Genomic DNA, 25,666 nt, shown 5'->3' with positions numbered 1-25,666 from the left:
GGATGGTGGTAATGGTAGCACAACAGCACTGAAGGGAAATTTTAGGTGGTTTATGTTACTTGAATAAAAATTAAAAGAAAAAACAGGACTGTACAACACAATGAACCCTACTGTAAATGACAGACTATAGTTAATAGTACAATCATAAAAATGTTCTTTCATGAATTATAACAAACATACCATACTAATGCAAGGTGTAAATAATAGGGTGGTATATGGGAACTCTGTATTTTACCTATTTTATGCTTGATATTTCTGTAAACGTACAACTTCTCTAACAACAAAAAAAAATTAATAAAAATAATTAAATAAAGAAGAAAGTCATGATTGCCTCTCCCTACCTGTTTTTCCTCCTTGGCCCCACACTCTCCCAGCTCCCTCTCATCAATACCTTGGCATCATCTTTGATTGGTATTTCTTCTTTCATAAGCCAAATATGCTAAGCTTTCCTTTGAAACCTGCTCACATCCTGCCAAGGTCTTTTTGGGGCCAAATCCAACATATGCTTTTCAACCTTCTTCTTTCTTGCCCTCTCTGTGACACCTGCACTGTCTAACCCTCCATTCTCAAATCACATCTTCCCCCAGCTTCCAGGCCACTCTCTGGCCTGACCTCTACCTTTCTTGCCACATTTTCCCAGTCTTCTTTTGAAGGTTCCTTGTCCTCCATCCAGCCTTAATGTTGGTGCATCTCAGGACTGTGTCTTTTTTTTTTTTAGGTACTGGAGGCAGGATTGAACCACTGACTTATATCAACCCTTGAGTTGTTTTTTTTATTTGTCTGCTTGTTGTTTATTTTTCTTGTTTTTTTAGGAGGCGCTGGGAACCAAACCCATGTGGGAAGCAGATGCTTAACCGCTTGACCACACCCCCTCCCTGTTTCTTTTTTAAGAGGAACCAGGGACTGAACCCAGGACCTCCCATGTGGGAAGCAGGAACTCAAATGCTTCAGTCACATCCCATCAGGGCTGTGTCTTAAGGCCTCCAATCATACTACCCACTCTCCTGGGGATGATCTTATTAAACAGCTTTAATTACCAATTATATGGGGATGACACACAGTCCCTCCCTCTGTCCTATGTCCTGCTCTGTTCTGCTTTTACTCCCATAAAGCCAGAGGTGTACTCAGCAGAAGCTCCACTTGGATGACCCAAAGGAACCTCAAATTCAATATGTTCCAAAGTAAATCCAGAACGTTCCCCATCACTCCCAAGGCTCAACTGCCCATGCTGCTCTTTTCCTGTGTTTCCCAACTCAATGAAGGACATCCATCTTCACTCTGGTGCCGGATATCAGGAACCAGATGGCATCATCCTTGATCCTTAAATCCCAAGTCCAATCAATCACCAAATCCTCTGGATTTTTCTACATAATGTCTTGAATCTATCTTCTCTTCATCCCCACACCTATAATATTAAACCAGACCACCTGTCCTGGGCTGGATTACTATAAATCTTTCAATTTGACTCTCCTCCTAGTCTGACCTCCTCTCCTAACATTTTTTCATCAGGCAACTCCTTTCAATGATTTCCAACTGTGTTTTGTTCTTGTTTTTGTTTGTTTTAGATAAAAGTCTATACCCTTTATAAGTGTGATTAAAAGACCACTGAAAAAGAAAGAATGGATTCTGAACCCAGACCACCTGAATTCAAATCCTGGTTCTGCCCTGGCTAGCTGATAACCTTGAGCAAGACACTTAACACCTTGTGCCTCAATTTTTCTCTTCAGGAAAATGGGGATAATAATAATACCCACCTCCTAAGGCTGTTGTAAAAATTAAAAATTGTAAGGACCAATTTGCTAAGGACCTAAGAACAGTGCCTGGTTTATTATATGCATATGTAAGTGTTAATTATTCTCTCTCCCTACCTTTAATTCTACACTTCAGGCAAATTTAACTTATTTCTCTTCCTTCAGGCTTTCATATATGTCCTCCTCTACCCAGGATACTCTGCCAAATCCAGCTAAATCCAAACTTTAAGTCATGTCTTAGACATTATTCCCTTTTGGGAAACTCCCCTGACCCTCACAACATGTTTTAAGATTTTGCACAGCCTCTGGATACAGAATGCCTGGGTTTTAAATCAACATCCAGTCACCTATTACCTCCATAACCTTGGACAGGTTACTTAACCTCTTTCTGTAACTCAGTTTCCTCATCCATAAAATGGGGGCAGATAACAGCAGCTACCTCAAAGGCTCATTGTGAAAATCAAGTGAATTCATCTTCTTGAAGCACCTGGAAGAGGCTCTCAAAACATATAGAGCAGGTGGAGCTCAGTACTTGAGGCGAGTACTTCAGATGTACAAGGTCCCAGGTTCAATACCCCGTACCTTCTAAAATTAAAACAAACAAACAAAACAAAACAAAACACACTGCCTAGAGCCATCTGCCATGACCGTAGAAACTGTGTGTCTCCATAGCCCTCAGGAGCACCAGTACTTGGGGTTGTATCTACTTTGACTGTCTCTGGGATCCTGCCGATGTGTGCATAAGTGAGACCCCTCTGATGACCTCCTCTTTTTTTTTTAATTGAGTTTAATTTTTTTCTTTAAAGATTTATTTTTATTTTATTTACCGCCTCCCCCCCCTTGCAGCTTGCTTGCTGTTTCTGCTCTCTGTGTCCATTCACTGAACATTCTTCTGTGTCTGCTCATCTCCCTTTGTTGTATCATCTTGCTGTGCCAGGTCTCGGCAGGTGCAGGCCAGCTTGCCTTCACAAGGAGAGCCTCCCATATGGTAGACTGGAGCCCAATCGATTGAGCCTTAGCCACTTCCCTCCTGACTCTTTTTTGATGACTCTTAGCCATATAAACTCATTTGTCTTTACCATTTCCCCCTTTTATTCAAGGTCTTTTTCTAGTTGCATCACCAGTTAGTGACTAATAGTAATCCCTTGGTGCCAGGGAGGCTCATCCCAGGGAGTCATATCCCACACTGAGGAGAAGGTAATGCATTTACATGCTGAGTTTGACTTAGAGAGTGGCCACATTTGAGTAACATGGAAGCTCTCAGGAGGTAACTCTTAGGCACCCTGCAGCTCTACCTAGTTGCATCCATCAGCCATGTGGGATCTAAGCCCCCTTTTAATATAGAGGTGGAGTGGACATCACCATCCCAGGGTCCACAGGATGGAAAAATAAAATAAGGATTAGAGTGGACTTACTGGTATTCTATTATAGAACTATTGTGACTAGTAATGGAAGAAATTGTAGCATTGATGTGGAGAAAGTGGCCATGGGAGTTGCTGAGGGCAGGGAGAGGGAAGGAGAGATGCGATGTGGGGGCATTTTCAGGACTTGGAGTTGTCCTAAATAATATTGCAGGGACAGATGGTGGATATTATATATCCTGCCATAACCCACTGAATGTACTGGGCAAGAGTGTAACCTACAATATAAACTATAATCCATGTGGTGCAGCAGTGCTCCCAAAATGTATTCACCAAATGCAATTAATGTGCCACAATGATGAAAGAGATTGTTGACGTGGGAGGAGTGGGGGTTGGGGTATAGGGTATATGGGAACCTCTTATATTTTTTAATGTAACATTTTTTGTGATCTATGTATCTTCAAAATCATACAATAAATATATTAATTAAAAACATAACAAAATAAAAAACACACTGCCTAACCAGTAGTAAGCACTCAATAAATATACGCAATGATTATTATGACTAAGATCACCATTATGCAGAGTTCTTAGATGTCTTAGGCTCTCTTAGTCTGGGATAGTGGATGCTCCATAAAGGTTTGTTGGGCTCAACTATCTCTAGTCTTGCTCTGAATTGCACTCAGGCTTAAAAACAGAAAACAAAAACAAAACAAAGCCTGCCTCCCCAGTCCTCCTCACACCCATCCACAAACACACATAGAGACACCATGGTACATCACCAGATGTCCTCCCTACCCCTCATCTCCATCGAATCGCCGAGTCTCTGCCAGGCCTGAGGGACCCCAAATCAGTCTTACCACGGCGCCCTCCATCAGACTTGAGATCCTCCCTCAGCCTCCACTCTTTTGCTCAGGCCCCCTCCCAGCTCCATCCGACCCCGGGCTCTGGGCCCCTTCCCGCGCGCAAGGCAAGGCCGCTGACCGATCCTGGAGCTGGAGATCGGGTCGCTCCCGTGGTTCCTCAAAGAAGCTGATGCCCGGGTGCGTGGCAAGGGCCCGCCACAGAAACTCCTGCGTGTAGGGCTCCAAAGGTAGTGGAAAGGGCGGCACTCGCGTCTCCAGACGGCTCCATAGCGCGGGCAGACACAGGCCATCGAGCCCCTCCAGAGCTACCTCGTCCAACAACGACTCGAGCGCGTCCATTGCTGCTTCAGTTGGCAGCCCTTGCGGCGCCTGCGCACTACGCCGCCAAAGGCCCTGGTGCAGCGCGCCTGCGCATAACGGTCGCTAGTCCGAGAAGGCGGGCCCAACCCGGAAATCTGAGGAGGAGATCCCGCGCGCTTGCGTGACGTCACTCGTTTTGGGGGCGGGCTCAGTTAGTGGCGCTTCACCGCTATTGGTCTGGAATCCCGCAGTAACCAGGGGAACTGCAAACAGTATAGGGGCCGCTTCCGGTTCGAGCACCCGGAACCGCCGCCTCTAGGAATGGACGGTGAGTGTCCGTGGGCCGCTCGGAGAGATCGAGCGGTTATTCTTCCATTCCTCCTCAGCAGAATCCTGGGCCATAGGCCTGTGGGCCGCCACTTCCTGGCCCAGGGTGGTCTCCTATCTGAGGGAAAAGGAAGCTTAGTGGTTTGGGATGGGGAGAAGAGACTGGGAGGCGTGGTCAATGGTATGGCCACTGTGCCGAGCTGTGGTTGAGTAGGACTCCGGTACTGGCCGGGGACTTAGTGAAACGGCTGAAGTTGGGAAGGAGAGCTAGAGGTCTGAATAGGAACTTGTATGTCTCCAGTATATCATTGGTTACAAGGGTCCTGGCAGGGGCGTGGAATTGTGGGGTCTGGAAGTTGTTCAGCTCCTGGGAAGAGGGTTGGTATGGGTGAGTTGGGGAGCGGGGAAGACTAGGGAATACCCTCTGTGCTTTGTCTTTTATAATAATAGCCTGAATAGTCAGAGTAGTCTTGGGTACCAGAAACTCTGTAAGCACTGTCATAACAGCCCTTTGAGGTCAGTGTTATTATCCCCATTTTGCAGAGGTGAAAACGGAGGCTCAGAGAAGTTAGGTGAAGCCAGCAAGTGGCAGAGTGAGTGAAGAACCCAGACACCCTAACTCTGGAACTGGATTTGAAATTTGGAAAAGATTTTAGAGGTCCTTGTTTCCAGAGGTTGCAAATGTAAATCTCTGAAGGGACAAAGGTTGGGGCCTATGACTAACTGAAAATCAATTCCCATCTAAAAGGGAAATTGCTCACTCAGCTTAAACCAAGTGTCTTCATGGGGTACTTTTCAAAATACCATGGAGGCCAATCAATCAGTCTGAAGGCCAGATGCAGTCTGTGGACCACTAGTTGGGGATCTGTGATTTAGAATCATGGTTTGGTCAATTAGAAACAATCTGAAGATAGACTACTCCATTCTCTCATTTTACAAATGGGAAGACTAAAGCCTGGAGAGGCTTGCAGGATCTGTACTAGAATCCAGATCATTTTTCCTTTTACGACACTGTTTCCCACTTTTGAAGAATTTTTCCCCTGTGATATCCACTTGTAATACCATGGAAAAAAAAACACGTTTCTAATTGGACAATCTGTCATATGGTTAAAAGACATATTTGCCCTTTGTACTTTGGAGTACTTTGTACTTCATAAAATGTCATTTACGAGTTTGCCCTTGGGAAAGTTCAATGAAATGTTACTGCAAAACAATAGTTCTTAAACCTTCTTGGTCTCAGCCCTCCTTTATGTTCTTACCATGGAAGAACTTGGCTTATGTGGGTTATAGCTATGATATTTACCATATTAGAAATTTAAACTGAGAAAATCTTAAATATTCATTTATCAATTCATTTTTAAAAATCACAATAATAAGCCTGTTAAATCCAAACATAAATAACATTTTAAATGAAAGATGCCTATATTTTCAATAACATAGTGAGAAGAGTAGCATTTGTTTACCCTGCAAATCTCTTCATAACTGGCTTAAGAGAAGACAGCTAGATTCTTATATCTGCTTCTGCATCCAAACTATTGTTTTGTGTTATTTTGGCTAAAGTATATGAAGGAAATATGGCCTTAAACAGATACGTAGTTGGGAAAGGGAGGAATATTTGAACTGCATTTTTAGTTAACTGGAGGTATTATTCTTTGATACTACACCAAAATTTATCAAGTAATCATTTTTTAAAGGTTTGTCACAATGTGGCATCTGAAACCGTATCAATGAACTTTTGTGTTCCGGTATGTTGAAATCTATTGGCCTATCTTGCCCTTTGACTGGATCTTCTACCCATGTCTGGTTTTGTAACATTTGGTATTGGCCATTTGGAAAACGTTTGTTCACTGAGTTATGCAGATCTTCCAAATGTTGACGAATTTCACTACACAATATATTTTAAAAATCACATTTGTTCATATCACTACACATCACATTTTTAAAAAGTGTTTAAGTATCCAAAGCTATTAAACTCAAAACCTTGAAAGCTTGAATCTTATCATTGTCAGTTGGTTTCCTTGAAGTGACAAGCTCACTTCATCCATTTTTTAAAAAATGTCTGCCAGATACCCCAGTCTGAATTACCATCTGTTATTGTTCATTCAAGTAAAAATATTATTCCATTAAAAAATGTGTCTAGTTCAGCTGGTAACTCAATCAGGAGTTTTTTTCTGGAGGAGGCATCATACTATGGTTTGCAGCAGATGTGCTTTATGCATACTTCCCATTCCATCTCTCAGAATATTAAACAGATGTGTACTCATGGGTGAGATTTAATGAAATTAACTTTTACTGCTTCATCAGGGACATTCTTAAGTGAAACCAATTTTTTGTTTTACTGCAAGTATGTATCAGTAAAGAATATACTGACAACTAGTGGTGTGGTTTGGCACCACTTCCTTGATTCATGGTGCAAGCAGTTTTACCCACTGTTGCTTCTACATCATTGGTGCAATTGTCAACTCAATGAAAAAGGCAAATAACATCTTAGAATTTTATCAAAATAGTTTAGTCCTCAAAGATCCTCTGATAGGGTCTTGGGGACCTACCCCAACCCCAGGGTTCATGGAACACACTTTGAGAAATGTTGCTGTAAGCCATTTTCAAGAAGCCTGCCTTGTCACTTATAACTATTAATAACTCATTACTCCAAGGAACATTATTATGGCCCAATGGAAGAATTGGTTACAAAAAGGAATCATTTATTCTCTTTGAGAAAGGATTTAGGGAAGCGGATTTGGCTCAACGGATAGGGCATCCGCCTACCACATGGGAGATCCAGGGTTCAAACCCAGGGCCTCCAGACCCATGTGATGAGCTGGCCCACGCGCAGTGCTGATGCGTGCAAGGAGTGCTGTGCCACGCCAGGGTGTCCCCTGCATAGGGGAGCCCCATGCGCAAGGAGTGCACCCCGTAAGGAAAGCCGCCCAGCACAAAAAGTGCAGCCTGCCCAGGGTGCTGCACCCACGGAGAGCTGATGCAGCAAGATGACACAGCAAAAAGAGACACAGGTTCCTGGTGCTGCTGACAAAAATACAAGCGGACACCAAAGAACACACAGCGAATGGACACAGAGCAGACAACTAGGGCAGGGAAGGGGAGAGAAATAAATAAAAAATAAATCTTTAAAAGAGAAAAGAAAGGCTTTACCCAAAGATTAGATTTAACATCCGAAGAATCCCATTTTCCATTCCAATTTTTAAAACTTTGATTTACACGCAATTATAAAGGCACGTAACTGTTGGGTAAAGTGAAGCATACCTTGAAAAACTGTGATTTTAGCCAATCCGATAAACCAAGCTTGGCTTTATTAGAAAGATGTTTACTTCCTGAACTTACAAAAACCTAAATAGTATCTCCAGACTGTATTGTGGTTTGATTTATTCTGCATTCCCAAGTTACCATAGCTTTTCACAGCATTTTTCATGGCTCATTAGTTTTAACCTTGGGCGGGTCCTTTCTGGCTCTTTAACGCAACAAGTTATAATGCTCATAGGTCTGGGGAGGGGGTGTCATATAGCTTGGGGTTTGACTCTCAGCTATGTACATTGGACTCTGAGCCTCAGTTTTCCTATCAGCAAAATGGGGATGATGAAGTTTATGCATTCAGTGGGACAAGACTTGAAAAGCACTTAACATCAAGTGTGGGATATGAAACACAGTCTTATGTGGTAGCTCCTCTATGCTACTGCTGTCTGCAACTGGGCAGACTTCTTCCACACTGCCAGCAGAGGAGGGAGAGAGGGATATGATGAGCACTCTAATAATAACCTTTGTAATTTTCTCAGTCTTTGTTTAAAAGAAAGCCCAACGTTTGGCATTTTTTATTTACACAAAAGTAAATTGGCAATCTGTGAGTCTTCTGTCTATAAAAGTGTTTGCCTGTGTGTTAAAGTCAAATTTCCCCCAGTGATTTCAAAATATGAGGTGGTTTAGAGGGAAAAAAAAGATTTCTACTCAGTTTTCTAGGAACATAATAATTAGACAAAAGTTCAGCACATCAGTGTAATTAGAATGGGTTTCAAAGCTGTTCACATGCTTTTGCTTCCCCCAGAGCAAACATTCAGCATTTCCCCTGTTTATACTGTTCATTTGCTTAACCAACTTTCTCAAAGAATTAATAACGCCACAATGAAATTTAACTTTGCTTGTCCAAATAATCCCAAACTGCAAAAACATATGACGATTGAATTAGTGAGGCTTTTCTGGAAGTACACTGTCAGCATGTCTAGTCTGTAATGCCCTTGCATGGTGTTTACTGGGGCTCCTGGCGGTTTGTCTGTTTCTCTTACTGCATAAAATAAACCACAGAAAAATAAAATAAAATGAAATGAAACAAAGCATGCATTCAGCAGACAAAATAAATGTGTACTCCATAAGGCTCTTCTGTTATCCTTTCTTCTGGGCACCCATCCTTCTATCAGATTCATTTCTCCTCACTCCATCTCTTCAGCACTCATTCCACCTGTCACCTTAGCTTACAGGAACTTGACATACTGTGCTTCACTTTTTAGTCCATATGGCATTCATTCATTGATTCGACAATTGATTCGACAATATTTCAGTTCCTTCTGTGTATTGGAATCTAGAGATACTGGAATGAGTAAGAGTGAATTCAGATGAAGAATATAAGGGAGTTCCTTACAGTATTCTCAAAACTTTTATCTAAGATTGCTTTTTGTTTTCAAAATGTAAGTTAAAAATGTTAAAATCTTAATTAATAATTAGAGGTAGTAAATTTGGAAATGACTTCTCTGTATCAGTGGTAGCAAATTGGTAGCCTTAGAGCTAAATGCCTCCCATGGGCATGCTTATTTAGCCCATAAGTTTTAGTTTTTAAATTTTTTTAAATGATTTATTTATTTATTTATTTATATATTCTCTGCCCTTCCGAAGTTCATAGTCTGATGAGAGAGCCAGTCATATAGATAACTATAATCCAACACAGGAGTTTCTAGAAGATAGCATTTGTAAATTTCCCACTGCCTGCTTTTGTCACAGTTTTATTTGTAAAGTATGGCTGCTTTCATGCTCCAGCAACAGAGACCAAATGGCCCACCAAGCCAAAAATATTGACTATCTGGCCTTTTATGGGAAAAGTGTGCTGACCTCTACCATAGAGGATCTCATTTCATTCTTGAGGGGGCCGATGTGACACTCACTACAATTGTGCCCATTTTACGCTCACAGCAAGAAGGACGCTGAGCCAGAAGTCAAGAGTACACAGCATCCATTCCTTAGTATGTCATGAAAGGCCTGTCTTATCCCTGTCCCTGCCAGTGTGTGGCCAGCTCCTCTTATCCAGGGAGTGGGTCTGTGGCAAAGCCTACCCACGTGGCTGGGGAAGAAATAAACTCTATTTAAAAGGCACCACTCTTGGCTACCTTCTCACTTCCCTCAGGGTCTGACGCTGTGGCTGCTGCTCTGTTTCCAAGAAGGAGAGGGTTTAGAAGCAACCAGATGGTGTCAGAAAGAAGAGCTTAAAGCTGTTTGCAGAGCATGTGCTGTAAGATGAAGAAATTGTTAGTTGTCCTTACTAGCACTGGACTGTCTTACTGGCATCCCATGGGCTTTCCCACAGCCTGCCCTTTGTAGCCTTAACAATTTCCCTGTAGACAGATCACTTTTAATTGGAAACTTTCCCTGAAGAAGCAGTTCCCCTCCCCTTCCCCCACTTGGTGGTTCTGCTCATCTCCAACCTCATCTTTCCACACTCACCCACCCACACTCATGCCCAGAGGTTGTATCCTGGATTGAATGGGGTCCATAGTTTAGTTTCCTTTATGTCTAAAAGTAGAGATTTAACATAAAAGGCCTGGATGGCTGGGTCTCTCTCAATAAACAGGGTGCTTTGGCCCTGCCTTGCCACACAGCTGGGGTCCTCTGGCACTGGGCAGTGCCTGCCCCCTTGACCCTGGACACACGCTGACAGTTTGGCTTCTTCTGGCTGGTGGTGCAAGTCACCAAGCACCTGTTTCTTGCCTTGATGCTACTGGCCTGGCCTAGGAGGCGCCCGAGATTTCAGCAAAACCTGCCCGAGCCACCTCGAACTGCTGACTGTTTCTTGGGCACACCTGCCTGCCTTTGCCTTGGCCGTGCTCTCTGTCTGTTGCACCCTTCTTTCATGTCATCTCCAGATGGAGATTGCAGTGGCCGGCACCACCTGTAGAATAAGCTATGTCTGCCTGGCAGGATGGCACAGCTTTTCATGCATTGTGTTGCACTAGAGTTATTGGGTGTCATGCCTCTCTCCCTCTTTTTGAGTGTAGAGACCCACTCTTGTTCCATGGTGTGCTCAATATGTGGCACAAGGACTGGCCCAGCAAAATGTCCTTGAGTGTCAGTTGGGTTGACACTGTAACCAGGAATGAGATTAAGTGACTTTTCCCCCAGTGCATTGCTGGCTGGTCTCCATAAAGCAGACAGGGAAAAGGCCCTGGTAGCTAAAACCAAGCCTCCGAGCTGATTTGGCAGAGGCCTTTGCTAGATTAGTTTGGTTCCTGCAGACATTGTCCTTTGAAGTAGGTCAACCCACTTGGAGTAATATTCCCAGTCCTACTTACTTTTACTATACCCCTCGGCCTGTTTTTATTCTTTTCTCCCTGTTGTAGTTTCCAGAGCTGCCCAAGCAAATACCACACAGTGGTCAGTGTAAGCCACAGGCATTTATTTGCTCATGCTTTGGGGCCTAGGAGAAAGTCCAAATCAAGGCATCGCCAAGGTGATTTTTTTCTCCCTAAAGATTGTGGTGTTCTGGGGCTGGCAGCTGGTGCTCCTTTGTCCTTAGTTGGTCATATGGCAAGGCACATGGAGACATCTCCTGGTCTCTCCCTTCCTCTCCCAGGTTTTGTTGATGTTCAGCTTCTGGCTGCTCCCTCTGGCTCTCTGTCTGGGTTTCACTCTGCTTATAAAGGACTCCAGTAGTGAGATTAAGGCCCAGCCTGGTTGGGGTGGGCCACACCTTAATGAAGTGACCTGATCACAAGGTCCACTTACAGCAGGTTCACACCCACAGGAATGGATCAAGTTTAAGAGCATGTTTTTCAGGGGGTGCATATAGCTCCAAACCACCAAGCTCCCCCTCCTTTTCAGTTAATCTTCCCATCCTCCCTCCATTGCCTTTCCCAATGAAGTCCTTTTCACTCCCATCTCCTGCCTCACTTTGGAGCCTGCTGCTGTCTTGACCACCCAAAGCTGACTGAGTCTCTGGAGATAGCCCCTGCCTTAACACATCCTCTGTGGGTAGGAAAGGCCTCGGGGGCATGGCACCCAGCAGGAAGGGGGAGGCACCATGCATGTCAGGTCAGCAGCAATGGAACCCTGGCAGGGGGCACGCATTTCTAAACTCTACACGAACTTGTGCTGCCTCATGTGTGCACATGTGTACGTGTGCTTGTGTTTCCTCTCCAAAGAGTCTTAAACTACCTAGACATGTTTTATGAACTCACCTAAAATCACAGGAGGTTAGAGCTGGGAGGAACTTACTAGTCCAGTCCAGGGTCCCATGAGATAATCTGAGAACCTTGAGGATCTAGTGCAGGAGCTGCAAATTCAGAATCTTGCAGAGACCAGACGGTAACATAAATGACACAGTGGGCAGGGTTTATCTCATGATGTTGCTTTATGTTCGGTTCTTTCAGCATCCAGATATCCTTTACATATATATTTTTCAAATATTTATCTTATTTATTTTTTATTTATTTCTCCCCTCTCCCCTCCCCCCCCCATTCCCCCCCCCCCCCCCCCCATTGTCTGCTCTCTGTGTCCATTCGCTGTGTGTTCTGTATCTGCTTATATTTTCATTAGGTAGCTCTGGGAACCGATCCTGGGACTTCTGGAGTGGGAGAGAGGTGATTACTCTCTTATGCCACCTCAATTCCCTATTCTGCTATGTCTTCATATTTTCTCTCCTCTGTGTCTCTTGTTGGGTCACCCTGTTGCACTAGCTCTCAGCTTCCTGTGCAGGGTGGCTTTCCCACACTGGGTGGCATTCCCACGCAGGGGGGCATTCCTGCATGGGTAGCATTCCCGCGTGGACTGGCACTCTGCTTGGGCCAGCTTGCCCTCACAGGAGGCCCTGGGCTTCGAACCCTGAACCTCCTATATGGCAGACAGGAGCCAATTGGTTGAGCCACATCCGTTTCCCTACTTTGCATATTTGACACCCAGGAATATTTTCATTTTTTGTAAAGTAATGTGTTTTCTATTAATTTCTTGGAAGCATGTAGCCTCCTCCATCTCTTCACCATTTATAAAATGAAGATAATAATTGTATCCACCACCTAGGGTTGTTATGAGAATTAAATGAGTTATTCAATGCACAATCCTCCCATCAGGAGGGCACAGTCTCACCACATCTGTCAGCGTTAGCCCTGTGATGATTCTGATGATGATGAGCTCACCTTTCCCGGAGAGGTGAACTTTCACTTTCATCTTTACTGTAAGAAAAAGCTCTCAGGCTTGACGATAAATGGCAACTTGGACTTAGCCTCAGTGGCACGGAGACCCTGAGGAAGGTGGTGGGGACCCAGTGGGAGCCGCACCATCTGTCGGGGCCTCTGCCCCTCAGCACCCAATGACTGTCAAGGCGGGGGTGCAGGCCCTGTGTTGCCAGAGCTTCCAGATTTCCTAGAGACTCCGGAAATCAGGCTTTTTAAATGTCAGATCGTCCAAGCTTTAAAGGCTGGCTGAAAAGAAATTCCATTTAAACCTTTGGGAGTCCAGACAAACATCTGTGGGCTGGCTTTAGCCAGGGAGTGATTTTGAATCTGGTCTGATGGCCATCATTTAAGGGATGCTGAGGCTCAGGCCCATGGGAGTCAAGTGCCTGCCGCCTACACAGGCTGCGAGTGGCAGAACGAGGCCCAGATCTGTGGTGAGACCAGCAGAGCCTCCCGCCTCATGAGCTTGCACGGGGGAAAGTTCTGCCTCTTTCATCCTTTGGGAAGGAGATTCTTTATGAAGCCTGCAGAAGGAAACCATGAAAACCAGAGCAAGGGGTTCACCTCTCCTTCCTGCCCTCTCTTTGTGTTGTCGTTCACAATCTTGAGCCTTCCTAATTCTGGAGAGGTGCAGAAGAGCTGAGTTTGTGGAGGGGGCTCGAATTCTGGCTCCCCCTTTTACCAGCTATGTAGCCTTGGGGTTAGATAGACTTTGTATTTAACTGCCCAGACTCTTAAATTGTAAAATGAAAATAATAGGCCCTTCCCATAGGATAAAGTTAATTCATCCACCCAAAACCCTGAGAATGGTGCCTGGCACTTAGTAGACTCTAGTAGACATTAGTCATCAGAGGAAGGGATACATCCCTTTTTTTTCCTTTGAGTTCCTGTGAATCTCATGCACCTTTTCCCATGGTTCCCAAAGCAGATTGGCAGATCATTTTGGGGTGGGGGGAATGCACACCACGTATTTCCACAAATGTATTGTGCACACTTGTATTAGATGGGGAGCTGGGAATGGGAGGCTGGGGCTGGGGCACGGTTTGAAGTGGGAATGGGTCTTGGCAATTTGTATGATGGATACAGAGCTAGAGCAAAGTCCATTTCAGTTTGGGAAGCGTGTTGTCACATAAGCTACTGATAAGATTACAGAAGTGTGGCGTTTACTTAACTTCACTATTTCAAATGGAGGAAAAATCAATATTTTCCAATTATCTCCTTTGGGGTATTAAACTTACTTTGTCATATTTCATTTTGCCATCTTGGAAACAGTGTGTGTGTGGGAGGTGTCAGGGAGGCACAGTGCAAGTGAACACGAAGTCTCCACTGCAGTCACAATCATGCCTCCTGTCCTTTCCCACATTGTCCATTCAGATATTTGGTCATTTACTCATTCATCGACTCCATTAATGTCAATGGATGCTTCTGCCATTCCAGGCACTGTTCCGGGCGTGGAGAACTCAGGGGTGGACAAGCTGATGTTCACCTGGGGCGACAGTCCACAAACACACACATCAGTAATAGAAAGATCAGATAAGTGCCCTGCAGAGGATCCCAGGAGGAAGGGATAGGGCCCTCTCCTCTGCGGAGGTAGGTCTCTTTCAAGGAGACCGCCTGGAGGAGATGAAGGAGAAGAGTGCTCCAGAAAGAGGGATCAGCCAGGGCAAAGGCCCTGAGGCAGGAAGGAATTGAGCATCCATGGAGCAGAAGACAGGCCAGTGAGGCTGCAGGGGCTGGAGGGGAGGGAGGAGAAGAGGTGGAGGTCCAGGCAGCTGTGCAGGTCCCACCAGGGAAAGGATTTGGGACTCTGAACTCAGAAGGAAACATTGGAGGATCAAGGAGGCAAGTGACATGGCTGAATTTAGAGAGGGCCACCGTGGGAAAAGCCAGGCTGCAGTGGAGGCAGGGAGACCCACTTGGTAGGTACGAAGAAGTCCAGTGAGATCATGGGGGCTCAGAGGGGGACGATGGTGAGGAGCAGATGGATTCAGGGTATATCTGGGAGGCAGAATTCAATAGAACTCACTGGGATCCATGAATAACAGTTTATGGGAAAAGCACTGCTAGGTACCTATGTAGGCACCAGGCACTGTTAAGTGTTTTACATGTCCCATCTTAACCCTGACTAAAAACTTAAATGGAATTGGAACGATTGTGATTCCCATACAGGTGAGCAGCGGCTGAGCCAGAGGCTGCCCTCTTAGCCACTGTGCAGCATTGTCCCCTGGCCCTCATCTAATTGGAAGCGGGCCAAAGAATGTGGGGCTAAGCAGTTCTAAACCAAGTGAATGGACAAAACGATGTGTGTTATAAATAACCATTTCCAACTGCCAGCTGCTGTTTGGGTTTGGAGAGGAAAAGAGGATCTTAGCATGACTTGTTTATCTCAGGTAATTTGGCAGTAAACCGGGCCCTGGGAATTCACGTTACACGGAAAATGCAAAGGAAAAGTGACAGGGATATTGTTTCAGGCTTTCAGAAGATGGAATGTACCTTAAAGGCCCAGACCAAGCTGGAGGCGCCTGTGCAGAACTTGACGGAGAGGCTGTGGCACAGAGCTGGCATTCCCCAGGCTTCCCGAGGGTCCTGCTCTTTGTCTAGTAGATTTCTGCTTTGTTGAGGGGGTTTCCTGAGAGGGGCCCCCCAGAAGAGATCCTTGGCAATGAGAAATGACGGGAGGAGTGGGAGGTTTTCCACCCTTCTGCCTTGTTACCCATTAGGTGGGGAAGTAGAGGCCTGTTTTGCCAGGCACAGAGCTTTACATTTTTAAAAATTATTTGCCCACATTCAAATATTAGAAGGTTTCTCACAAACCTGGCCTTGAAACTTCTCTGGAAAAATTTAATCTATTCCAACCGGGCCCACATTCCTGTATGGAAACCAGCTGGAACCAAACGGGCTCCCCGATTAGGCCAGGCAGGTAATCTCCAGGCCACCTCTGGTCTCCCCATCCACGATGCTTACTTTGCGTCCATGTTGGCCTGGCTCCAGCGCATCTGCACAAACCCCGACGGTGGAAGGCAGAGTCAAGATTGGACTGTGGTGGGGGTACTGACAGTGTAGCTGGGGGATGGAGGCACTCTCCATCCCTGGGCTGGATGACAGGTGGCAGGTGGGCAGGCAGCAGGTGCCATGGACGTCCTGCATGCCGGATGTTCAGCCAGATCGACTGGTTTCTAACCCAAGTTCTTCCTCGCCCTTGCTCGGTGACCTTGGGCAAGCCACTCTGCTTCTCTGAGCCACATGGCATTGCTTCGTCCTGGCATCTGACTGGAAATTCCCCGGGGGAAGAACCTGACAGTGGCAGGTGCTCCGCAAGCAATGGGTGGAATCCGACCCCAGGCACAACTCCCATTTTCAGACAGCCCATCCAGACAACTCACAATTTCACTTTCCAGTCCTTTAGCCTTTCTCCTCTTGTCTAGCCATTTCATTAAAACTTGGCCCTCAAATAAATGAGCAGGTCACCAACAGCCTCCTGGCTCAGTGAAGAAACATTGCGGCCGTTGTTTCAATTTCCAGAAACCATATTTTGTCATCATCTCATTCTTATCTTTCACCTATTACAGATTGATCTCTTAAAAGGAGGCATTTTGTCTTTTGAAAATCTCGTGTCCTCTTTCTGCCAAGCTCTGGGGTCCCAAGGTTCACAGAGATGACTCTGTCTCCCTCAGACAGACTGCCCCCTATCGGGCCTCAGATGGGGAAAGTGGCAGCGTTTCATGTTACATTCTAATTTTTAAAAATTTGAGTCATCCTTTTGGACATTTAATATTTTAAGTTTAATTTGGTTTTTTGAATAGGAAATAACTGTTCAAAAAGAAAAATGATATTAAAAAATAAATGTTGAGAAATGTCTCCCAGGCATGTGCCCTCCCAGAGGTTCTTTATACAAATAGAACCAATATGAGTATATATTCTTATTTTCCTTCCTTCTTAGAGAAAAGGTTGAATACTACATACATTTTCTGCCCCTTGATTTTTTCCCCCACTTAGTCTATGGCCACCTAATAAGGATATATAAGGCACAGTACATAAGAAACTTGCTCATCCTTTTTTTCCAGCTTCATAGTATTCCATTCCATTGTGTGCACACTCTATTTATTCAGCCAGCCCCTGTTGATGAACTTTGGGTTATTTTTAATATTTGCAATTACAAATTGATACAATAAGTAACTTGGGCATCCATTTGTTTCCTGTTCATTGAGGTGTCCCTTCTCAGTAGACTCCTAGAAGTGGTCTTATTAGCACCAAGGAAACATGCATTTGTACTTTTGAGGCTGTGACCAAAATACCTTCTAAAGGGGCTGTGCCATTTTACACTCCTCCCAGCATTGCTCAAAAGGGCCTGTTTCCTAAGACTTGCCAACTATGTATTATCAGACCTCTGGGTTTTTGCCAATCAAGTTAGGTAAGAAAAAATGGTGTCTCCATGGGATGCTAGTCATTTAAATGAAATTACATAGATATATAAAACAAAAGCAACAGAAACCCTCACAGTTGGACCAAAGAAGAAGTTGCCCCTCACTTCTACAGCCTAATGGAAGCATCGTCACCCTGCTGGGGGGAAACAAGTCCTTTGTTCAAAACTCCTCCGTGGCAGAAGGTCCCTGCACAGACCCTCTTACTGCAGTTTCCCGAGTCACCTCCATTCTCCAAAGCCTGGCTCTTCCTGCCAAGAAAGGCTACAAAATTCCTTCCACTCGTTATACCTGACCAGGCAGGAGTGAGTGTCTCCTGCCAAGCCTGCCTCTCCACATTTGGCATTTTATTTCTTCTCACCATATTCTGGGTCACCTCAGTAAGCCATCTGGCTAGGAGGGAATTCCATCTTCTTTGGCCATTAAGGAATCGTTTTCTTTGAATCCCTCTACTAATTGCTCCGGGTGTCCACAGTACCTTCAAAAGCAGGGTCACAGAAAGAGTCCCTTAAATCAGACTCACTCCCCAGCACATGCTGGTGTTCCTGTACTCATCCTCAGCGACCCGACTGAGGCGCAGTGCCACCCAGGGCTTAGAAGCGCGGGCTCTGGAGCCACACCGCCTGGATTCAAATCGAGGCTCCTCCACTCACTAGCTGTGTGATCTTGGGCAAGTTTTCTAACCTCCGGGTGGCAGTGTCTTTATCTGACAGTGGGATAATAATAGTATCTATTTCATAGTAGGTAGTGCTTAGTACTTAGCCTGGAGCCTTGCATGGTGATGGTGATGATGATGATAATGGTGATGGTTATGATGGTGATGATGGCAATTAGGAGTACACTGAGGCCTCCCATTTACAAGCTATATATATATATATATTTTTTTTTTTTTCAAATTTAAAAATGTATTTTTTACACAAATGTTACAAGTTACTCAGTTCATACAGGGTAACTACCAAAACAATAAATCTACTTTAAACAGCAGTTTAAATCTACCCCCCTTATTTTTGTTCCTTCCTCAATCTTGAGGGATTTGGGATAATGTCCGCTCTTGACTGCTTCAAGTTGAGAAGGGACATAGATATTATGGGGCAGAGGAATGGAATTGTTTGGCTTGTAGTTGAAGATATTTCTTGCTTTGGGGATGGGGCTGTTCTGTCATCATCTTTTTCTTAGTTGTCCAGGGCAAGCCCGAGGAACTAGAGAGTAGGAGTTGGCCGCATCCCTGCTGAGTTTCAAGATTCAACAGACAAGCTATGTTTTTGTGACTCTGAGCAAGGAAGTCAGTAATTCAGCCTCAGTTTTGTTTTGTTTTTTAAAGATTAATTTATTTTATTTCTCTCCCCTCCCCCTGCCCCAGTTGTTTGTTCTCTCTGTCTATTCGCTGCGTGTTCTTTATTGTCTGCTTCTGTTGCTGTCAGCGGCATGGGAATCTGTGTTTCTTTTTGTTGCGTCATCTTGTTGTGTCAGCTCTCCATGTGTGCGGCGCCATTCCTGGGCAGGCTGCACTTTCTTTTGCGCAGGGCGCACTCCTTGCGCGTGGGGCTCCCCTACACAGGGACACCCACAGGGCACTCCTTGTGTGCATCAGCACTTGCGCATGGGCCAGCTCCACAAGGCTCAAGGAGGCCCGGGGTTTGAACCGTGGACCTCCCATGTGGTAGATGGATGCCCTAACTGCTGGGCCAAGTCCACTTCCCCAGCCTCAGTTTTTTGTTGTTGTTTGTTTGTTTCCCATTTCTTCATTTGTTGTACTAATAGGAAGAATCATGCCCATTTACAGCAAGAGTTGGCAGACCACAACTATAGGCCACATCTGTCCCATTGCCTGTTTCTGTACGTAAAGTTTTATTGAAACACAACCATGCCCATTCACTGACATATTGTCTTTGGCTGCTTTCATTCTACAAAGGCGGAGTTGAGTGGTTGCATCAGAGACCTTATGACCTTACAAAGTCATGGCCTACTAAGTCAAAAATATTTTCTATCCAGTCCTTTATAGACAGTCTGCTGATCCCTGATCCAAAGGATTGGTCATGAGGCTATGGGAGATGGTACCTATATGTAGACCCTGGTGCAGAGAAGGCATGCAGCACAAATACGGCTGCATCATCCAAGCGTTTAACTGTCATGAACTCAGTGCCTGGCTCTTGTTCTCACCCCAAGGGGTAAAAGAGAGAGTAATGACTATGAAGATTTAAATTAGAAATACCATAAACTTGTATTTTGCATATATATTTTTTATCATGTAATCTACATTTCCATATGCACCAAATTATACATGCATATTAGTGTACAGCAATGGAAATATAAAGCTGTGTCCTATAGTTCTACTTTATGGGTGGTTTAAGGCTCCTTTTCAAAGGTAATTTGGACTCTGCTTTTTCCCATGCCTGATGACTTTAGAAACCAATATCGAAGGAAGACACGACTCCCCTCTAAATGATAGCAATGAATATTATTATCTGCATCCAGAGCGAAGTAAAACTGAAATGTCAGAATCTTTATGCCACTGAAAATAAATCCTGAGTGCAGATAAAACCTCAGAAATCATAAGTGGGAGAATAGAATTTATATTTACAAAAATTCAGCGCTGTCCCTTTGCTTTGCTTTTCTTTTCCCCAGGCACACATCTGTTTTGTAAAGTGAGGTGCACACATATCCTTTCATAAATAAGACACTCTGGTCTTATTTATGGCTCCGTAACTAGAACAGGCAGGTCACCTTGTAAAATGCAGAGGACCCCCCCCCCCAGTTTTGTAAGCAGCACATATTGATATTAACATCACCTTCCTCCATCTCCCTCCCTGAGTTGTGAGACTAAAATGAGATATAGGTAGGAAGCTACTCAGAGAAGTTAAGTGCAGTAGACAGGCACAGTGTAACATGGTTAAAGCGCTTCCGATCCATTGTGGAGAAGAAGCTGTTCCCACTTCGACCTCCTGGGAGGAGGAAGCGGCTCAGTGCTATAAGGCCCTGGGACGACCAGCTTTCTAGGGTGTTGAGCTAACAAATGCACGTAATTAGAGCGAATTATCTTCGTTGGAAAATAAGCAAATTATTTTCCAATTTAATGAATAAAGAAGCTTCTAATTACCTCCAGTAGAGAGATTTGCTTTCAAATGTCAATAGTTAAGCTGTTTGTTCTTTGTATTAATATTTTGTTTTTATGGTCAATCTCAATTTTTTTAAACTGTTCTTTATTGATGCAACAGAATTTTAGAGTTGAAAGCAAACCTGGAAGTGATTCATCCCAACTCTCTTAATTTTTTTCTTTTTTAAACAGAGGAATATGACCCACAGAGATTGTGCAACTTTCCAAGTTCTCATAGCTGGTTGCCGCCCCCCAGCACCAGATCCCTGGGAAGGCATGTGGCCAGCCTCAGGGCCTTAGTGAGACTCTGGGGTCTGCCATCTTGGCCCTAGACTGGCTCTGTCCCCCTTCTGCTCCCTGCTCTTGCTCTGGGCCCTGCTTGGCCCTACTGGCTGCTTCCTTGCCTCAGCACTGCTTTTGCTGCTGTGACATCCTGGTCTGTTGGCAACCCTGGCCTCCAGCCCACTTTGTTCCCTTCCAGCTCAAGGCCTGTCTCCCAGCTACTGGCTCCCCATTGCCTGGCCCGACTTCCTGGTAGAGCATTCTCACAGGCCATCCTTAGGGCTCACTCAGAATCCTTCTGACTGAAAGCCAGAGCAGGTGTGGCCAAGGGTTTCTGGGGGTTTCTCTACCTGAAATCCTTCCCCAGTGCATCAGGGGTCAAGAGGTCATGATAAAATTGGCCCAACACCCTGGATCTCCTGATCCCCTTTTATCCCTAGATCTTGTTCTTGGTCTTAAGCAGTAAAAGAAAACACACACATGCAGAACAGTTAGTTGTAAGTGGATATCTATGGAACAGAAAGGCAGGCAGCAGTTGGTTTCAGATGAGTTCATCCCTTCTTGGCATCCTGGCCTCTGTTCATCTGTCCCCAAGGCTGGTGGCTGGTGGCTGCATGAAAGCTCACACAGAGATGTCCCTACTCCACCTCTCTCTCCTTTCTGTCTCTGGGGCTGGGATTCCGATTTTCTGCAGTGGGCCCCTAGCCCACTGTGAACATCTCTAGTGCAGTCCACTGAGGCTTAGGGTCTGAGGTCAGGTATAGTCATGGCCTCCAGGAGGCCTCACTCCATGGATGTGGGGGAAAAGGGGGCAATGCGGTATGTCATCACGAGCTGGTAGGCCACAAAATGTCTACCATGACATGACATGGCTCAGCCCTGGGAGCTCCTACAAACTCTCCAACTGCCTCTTTTCTAAATCCTTTTCTCTATTGCCCCCAAAGAGGGGGTACTGCCAGAGAGCCATCCTTGGAGCTCTACTCTTCCCATACTCTCACCTTTCTGGAAAGAGCATCTCCCTTTGACTGGAGCTTTGTCACCAGCTAGGACCATCCCCTGCACACCATTCACATGTAAATCTACCGCAAGGGACACATCCAAAGACAAACGCTCCATCTTTCCTCTGAGACTCTGTCCCCTCTCACTAAACTGGCACTAAGCCTTCTGGTTCTACCTCCCAAGTGCTCTTGACTACTAGTGGGCCATGTGGGGGTGGCATTCCCACAGTTAGCCCCCTGAGAGTGAAGGAGAGGGACAAGTGGAGAGATACGTCGGTGCTATGCAGTGACTCCCATTTTATATTTTAAAACCAAGGCAACCCATTCATTTTCCATCAAGGCATCCTTTAATAATAGGCGCGTCTGTAAAACTTGTGAAAACTGCCTTCAGAACAGCATATTTAAGCCTGATGGGGTTGAGCTGTTCAATTTATGCACACCTTCAAATGCTAGGCATCTAGTTTTCCAAGAAAAGCAACAATTCTCTCTGAAATTGCCCATTATGTGAAATGCGGGTGATTACCGCTAATTCACATCTGCACCATCACCGATGTGCTGAGTTTGGGGGTTCGTTGTGACACGTGGGTAGACACTCGTCCAAGGTTACAGGAATGTGCACGGTGGAAGGCATTTTGTGTAATTCCAAACAATTTAATAAAAATGTACTTCAAACTGGGAAATGTAGAGTCCGTTGGACCTTTCAGAGTACAGATAATGTTCCAGATTAAAGGGCTGGAGCTTTGCTCATTATAGGCAAATAACGGGAGTGTGTCGAATTACCATTTCCTTGCCGTTGGTCTATTTCAAAGGTATGCCATTTCCCCATTATAATAATAGGCTACATTTTCTTAAAATCATTTGATTATGATTGGTCCCGTCTGTTCAGTTTGTAAATAAAAAGCTTTTGCAGTGACAAACTAGCTGTTCTAAAGCAGCCTTAATCTCTGCTTCTGCTTTTGAACTGCTACAGGTCAGACTCTACGAAAGGCTGAGAGAAGCCGGTCATGCTCAAGGGAGAAAAAGGAGGTAAGGGCTGGTGGGGGACAACTCTGTATTTGCAAGGACCTGAGGGAGCTGGGTGGTGAATTTGTATTCCTGGCTCTCCTACTTTTTCTCACTGTGTCCCAAGCTAGAATCCCTGACCAAATAATAGTTGACAACTAGTATTTTTAACCCAGTGTCACTCATTATTATCTCTGAATGTATCGGTTAGCTTTGGCTGTGTAACAAATCACCCCCACTTTTAGGGACTTGAAACAGCAGCCATGTATTCAGTTCACAATTGTGTGGGTCAGCAGTTTGGGCTCCGCTGACCTGGTTGGTTCTGCTGGTTTGGGCTAGGCTCTGCTCATCTCAGCTGGGGCTCACTCCTGTTTCTGGGGTCACCCGCTGGGTCACCTGGGGGCTGGCGGTCAGGCCTCCACATGTTCTCCCATCCTCCAGCAAACTAGCCAGGCTCATTCACACAGTGGTTCCGAGTTTCAGGAGGGTGAGAGTGCAAGCTGCAGGGCCTATTGAGGGCAAGACCCAGAACTGGCACAGTGTCACTTCCGCCACTTCTATTAGTCAAGGCCAGCCCACATTCAAAGGGTGGGGAAATAGGTCTTGTCCCTTAATGGAAAGAATTACACAACATTGTGGCCATTTTTGAAACCCACCATACTGAGCTCCTGTTCTGGACCAGGCCGCCCCAGCAGCCGGGGCTCAGAAACGGGCAAGGCGTGGTCCTCAACCTGGGGATTCTCACAGCGCTGAGCAAGAACCGTGCAACAAGATAATACAATACAGTGTGAGAAGTGCCGGCATAGAGGGGTAAAGAAAGTAGGATTTTAGTACAGGGAAGAGTCCCCTACTCAGCCAAAGGGATCAAGACTTTTATAGAAAAGGTGATGTGTGGGCTGCCTCTAGAAGGGTGAGTAGGAGTTTTCCAGGCCAAGTAATTATCATGGTCAAAGTCAGAAACATGGATAAGGGAAGTCTCAAGATCATTGTGAGAAGTGGAAAGTAGGAAGAAGGACCCATTGGTTGAGAGGGAAAAGGCAGCAAGGCCCTTTGATCAAGACTAAAGCTTATGGGAGTTTCAATTTAAGTCATCTTTAATGACAAATGGGTGAAGGGGTGCAGGGGAGTGAGGGTATGTGGCTCATCACCAATATTGAGCAACCCCAAAATTCATCAACATAGTTATTCAGACTCTTGTTGGAAAGTGATCTGATTCCAATAGTGGAAGGGACTTTATCAGGCTCAGCTGGATCCAGGTGCTAAAAGTGGCACCCAGACTGAGTCTTGCCTTTTCCATCTCTTGGTTCTGCTTTCCTCTATGTCGGCCTCTTGCTCAGCCAGGCCCTCACCTAGTGTCAGAATGGCTGCCATCACTTCCTAGCTTAAATTCTTTCACTTCAGTAATCCTCCAGTGGGTTCCAACAACAGGTCTGCAGCCGATTCTCACTGGACCTTTGCCATTTGGATCTCGTGCATTCCAGTCACCAGAGCCAGAGGCATAAATTTGCAACTCCTTTGCACTCCTGGGATGAAGGCTGGGGCTCCGGGCAGCTCCACCTCACCCGTCTGGACTGAGGGTATGGGAAGAGTGGTTCCTCAGGGGACCACATGAACCTGATAATGAGCTGATGGACAAAGGGTGAGAGTCTTGGACCTCTGAAAGCTGCCCTGGCCTCCCTTCAGTGGGACCACTGTCAAGAGGCCAGCCTGAGGGTGTTGGCTGGGGTCAGATGGCGAAGGGCCTCATGGACCTCGGCCCACCTTTCCTCCTCTCTCCCGTCATCTCCTTCCTCGGCTGCAGGCAGCACAGCCAGCGGGGGCTTCCTGCTTAGTTACTCAGCCTGCCTTGGGCAGAGGGCTGGGAGGTAACTTGGGAATTTTGCTGCTGCCCCAATGGGCCCTCCCGAGACTGAACTCGGGTGAGTCCTCCCACCCTCTCCTGCTAAGGCTTTTATTTTCTGGAGGCAAGAGGAACAGGTGTGCTGTCTTCCTGCAAAGTCCTTCCAGAGTGAGTATAGGACTGCAGACTCCCGGCCTCCCTGGCCTCAGGGACCAGCCCCCGTGCTGGGAACAAACTGTTTCAACCTCTCCCAGGCCTTTGTGCATGGAGAAACAGCATCCCATTCACCCGCACTAAGAAATTCACTGGGCAACAACGAAGCAGAGCGACCCAGAATGAGCTGAAATGCTCTTTTCCCCTCTCTCCCTCTCCCCTTGGCAACAGAGCTCCCCTCTTTGCCTTTTTCCCAGCTATTCCCATCATGCCAGTCGCCAGAGAGCCTTTCAGATGGCTCCTCTTCTGAAAAGCTCTTGAAGTGAGAGAAAACAGAGAGTGAGGGCATTCTGTGACAGAAGCCAGGTTTAACCCTGCAAGGGGTTTGAGATGATTTCACGCTCTCTGAAAACGAGGGTGCTGACTCTCTTAGGGGGCCTTTGTTTCCTTAAAACAGCATAAGGCCCCCCAAACCTAATAGCCAGCTGCCAGAATGCTCATGTGTGTATATTATGACCTGCTTCTCCCACCCACCTCCTCTTTCGGCCTCACACCCCTTCTCATTGATGAAATGGGGGCTCCCTGGCGCTGAGCCTTTCACGGGAGGCCTGGGGCAGCTCACGCTGTGTCGCCGTGAAAGGCAAGGCAAAGACAAGCTGTCTCTCTCCCCGTGCCTGTTAGGATGAGCAGACGGTGACACCCTCGGTGGCAAGGGCACGCGGGCCATTCACACCCTGGCAGGTGAACCTGCGGTTTCCCGTGGGGTCGAGCGTGTCTCTGCACAGTCGCAGGCCATCACGGCAAAGGGAGGGTAGGAGGCCGTTCTGGAA

General features: G+C 45.8%; 2 protein-coding genes across 17 annotated transcripts in view; one reads left to right on the top strand and one right to left on the bottom strand.

Moving 5' to 3' along the window:
- GTF3C1 (general transcription factor IIIC subunit 1) overlaps window positions 1–4,427 on the bottom strand; it is a 93,678-nt gene extending 89,251 nt beyond the window's left edge. The window contains exon 1 of the mRNA XM_004450467.4: window positions 4,097–4,427. Within this exon, the coding sequence (XP_004450524.2) occupies window positions 4,097–4,317 (221 nt within the window). The 5' untranslated portion in view covers window positions 4,318–4,427. The remainder of the gene's footprint in view (window positions 1–4,096) is intronic.
- A 122-nt stretch (window positions 4,428–4,549) lies between these two features.
- The window catches only part of KATNIP (katanin interacting protein), a 171,324-nt gene continuing 150,207 nt past the window's right edge, over window positions 4,550–25,666 (top strand). For 6 of the 16 annotated variants that reach the window (XR_011647194.1, XR_011647193.1, XM_071211223.1 and 3 more), the window contains exons 1-2: window positions 4,573–4,606; window positions 22,812–22,867. Coding sequence is in view for 4 of the 16 variants with exons in the window: in XM_058286156.1 (XP_058142139.1) it covers window positions 4,600–4,606; window positions 22,812–22,867 (63 nt within the window). In the remaining 12 variants the exon portion in view is untranslated. Of the gene's footprint in view, window positions 4,607–22,811; window positions 22,868–25,666 lie in introns of all 16 variants that reach the window. The other 10 variants (XM_058286156.1, XM_058286154.1, XM_071211221.1 and 7 more) reach the window with 4 other exon arrangements.

This window comes from Dasypus novemcinctus, chromosome 23 (assembly GCF_030445035.2).
Source record: "Dasypus novemcinctus isolate mDasNov1 chromosome 23, mDasNov1.1.hap2, whole genome shotgun sequence".
NCBI lineage: Eukaryota > Metazoa > Chordata > Mammalia > Cingulata > Dasypodidae > Dasypus > Dasypus novemcinctus.
This window is presented reverse-complemented; position numbering and strand designations above follow the sequence as displayed.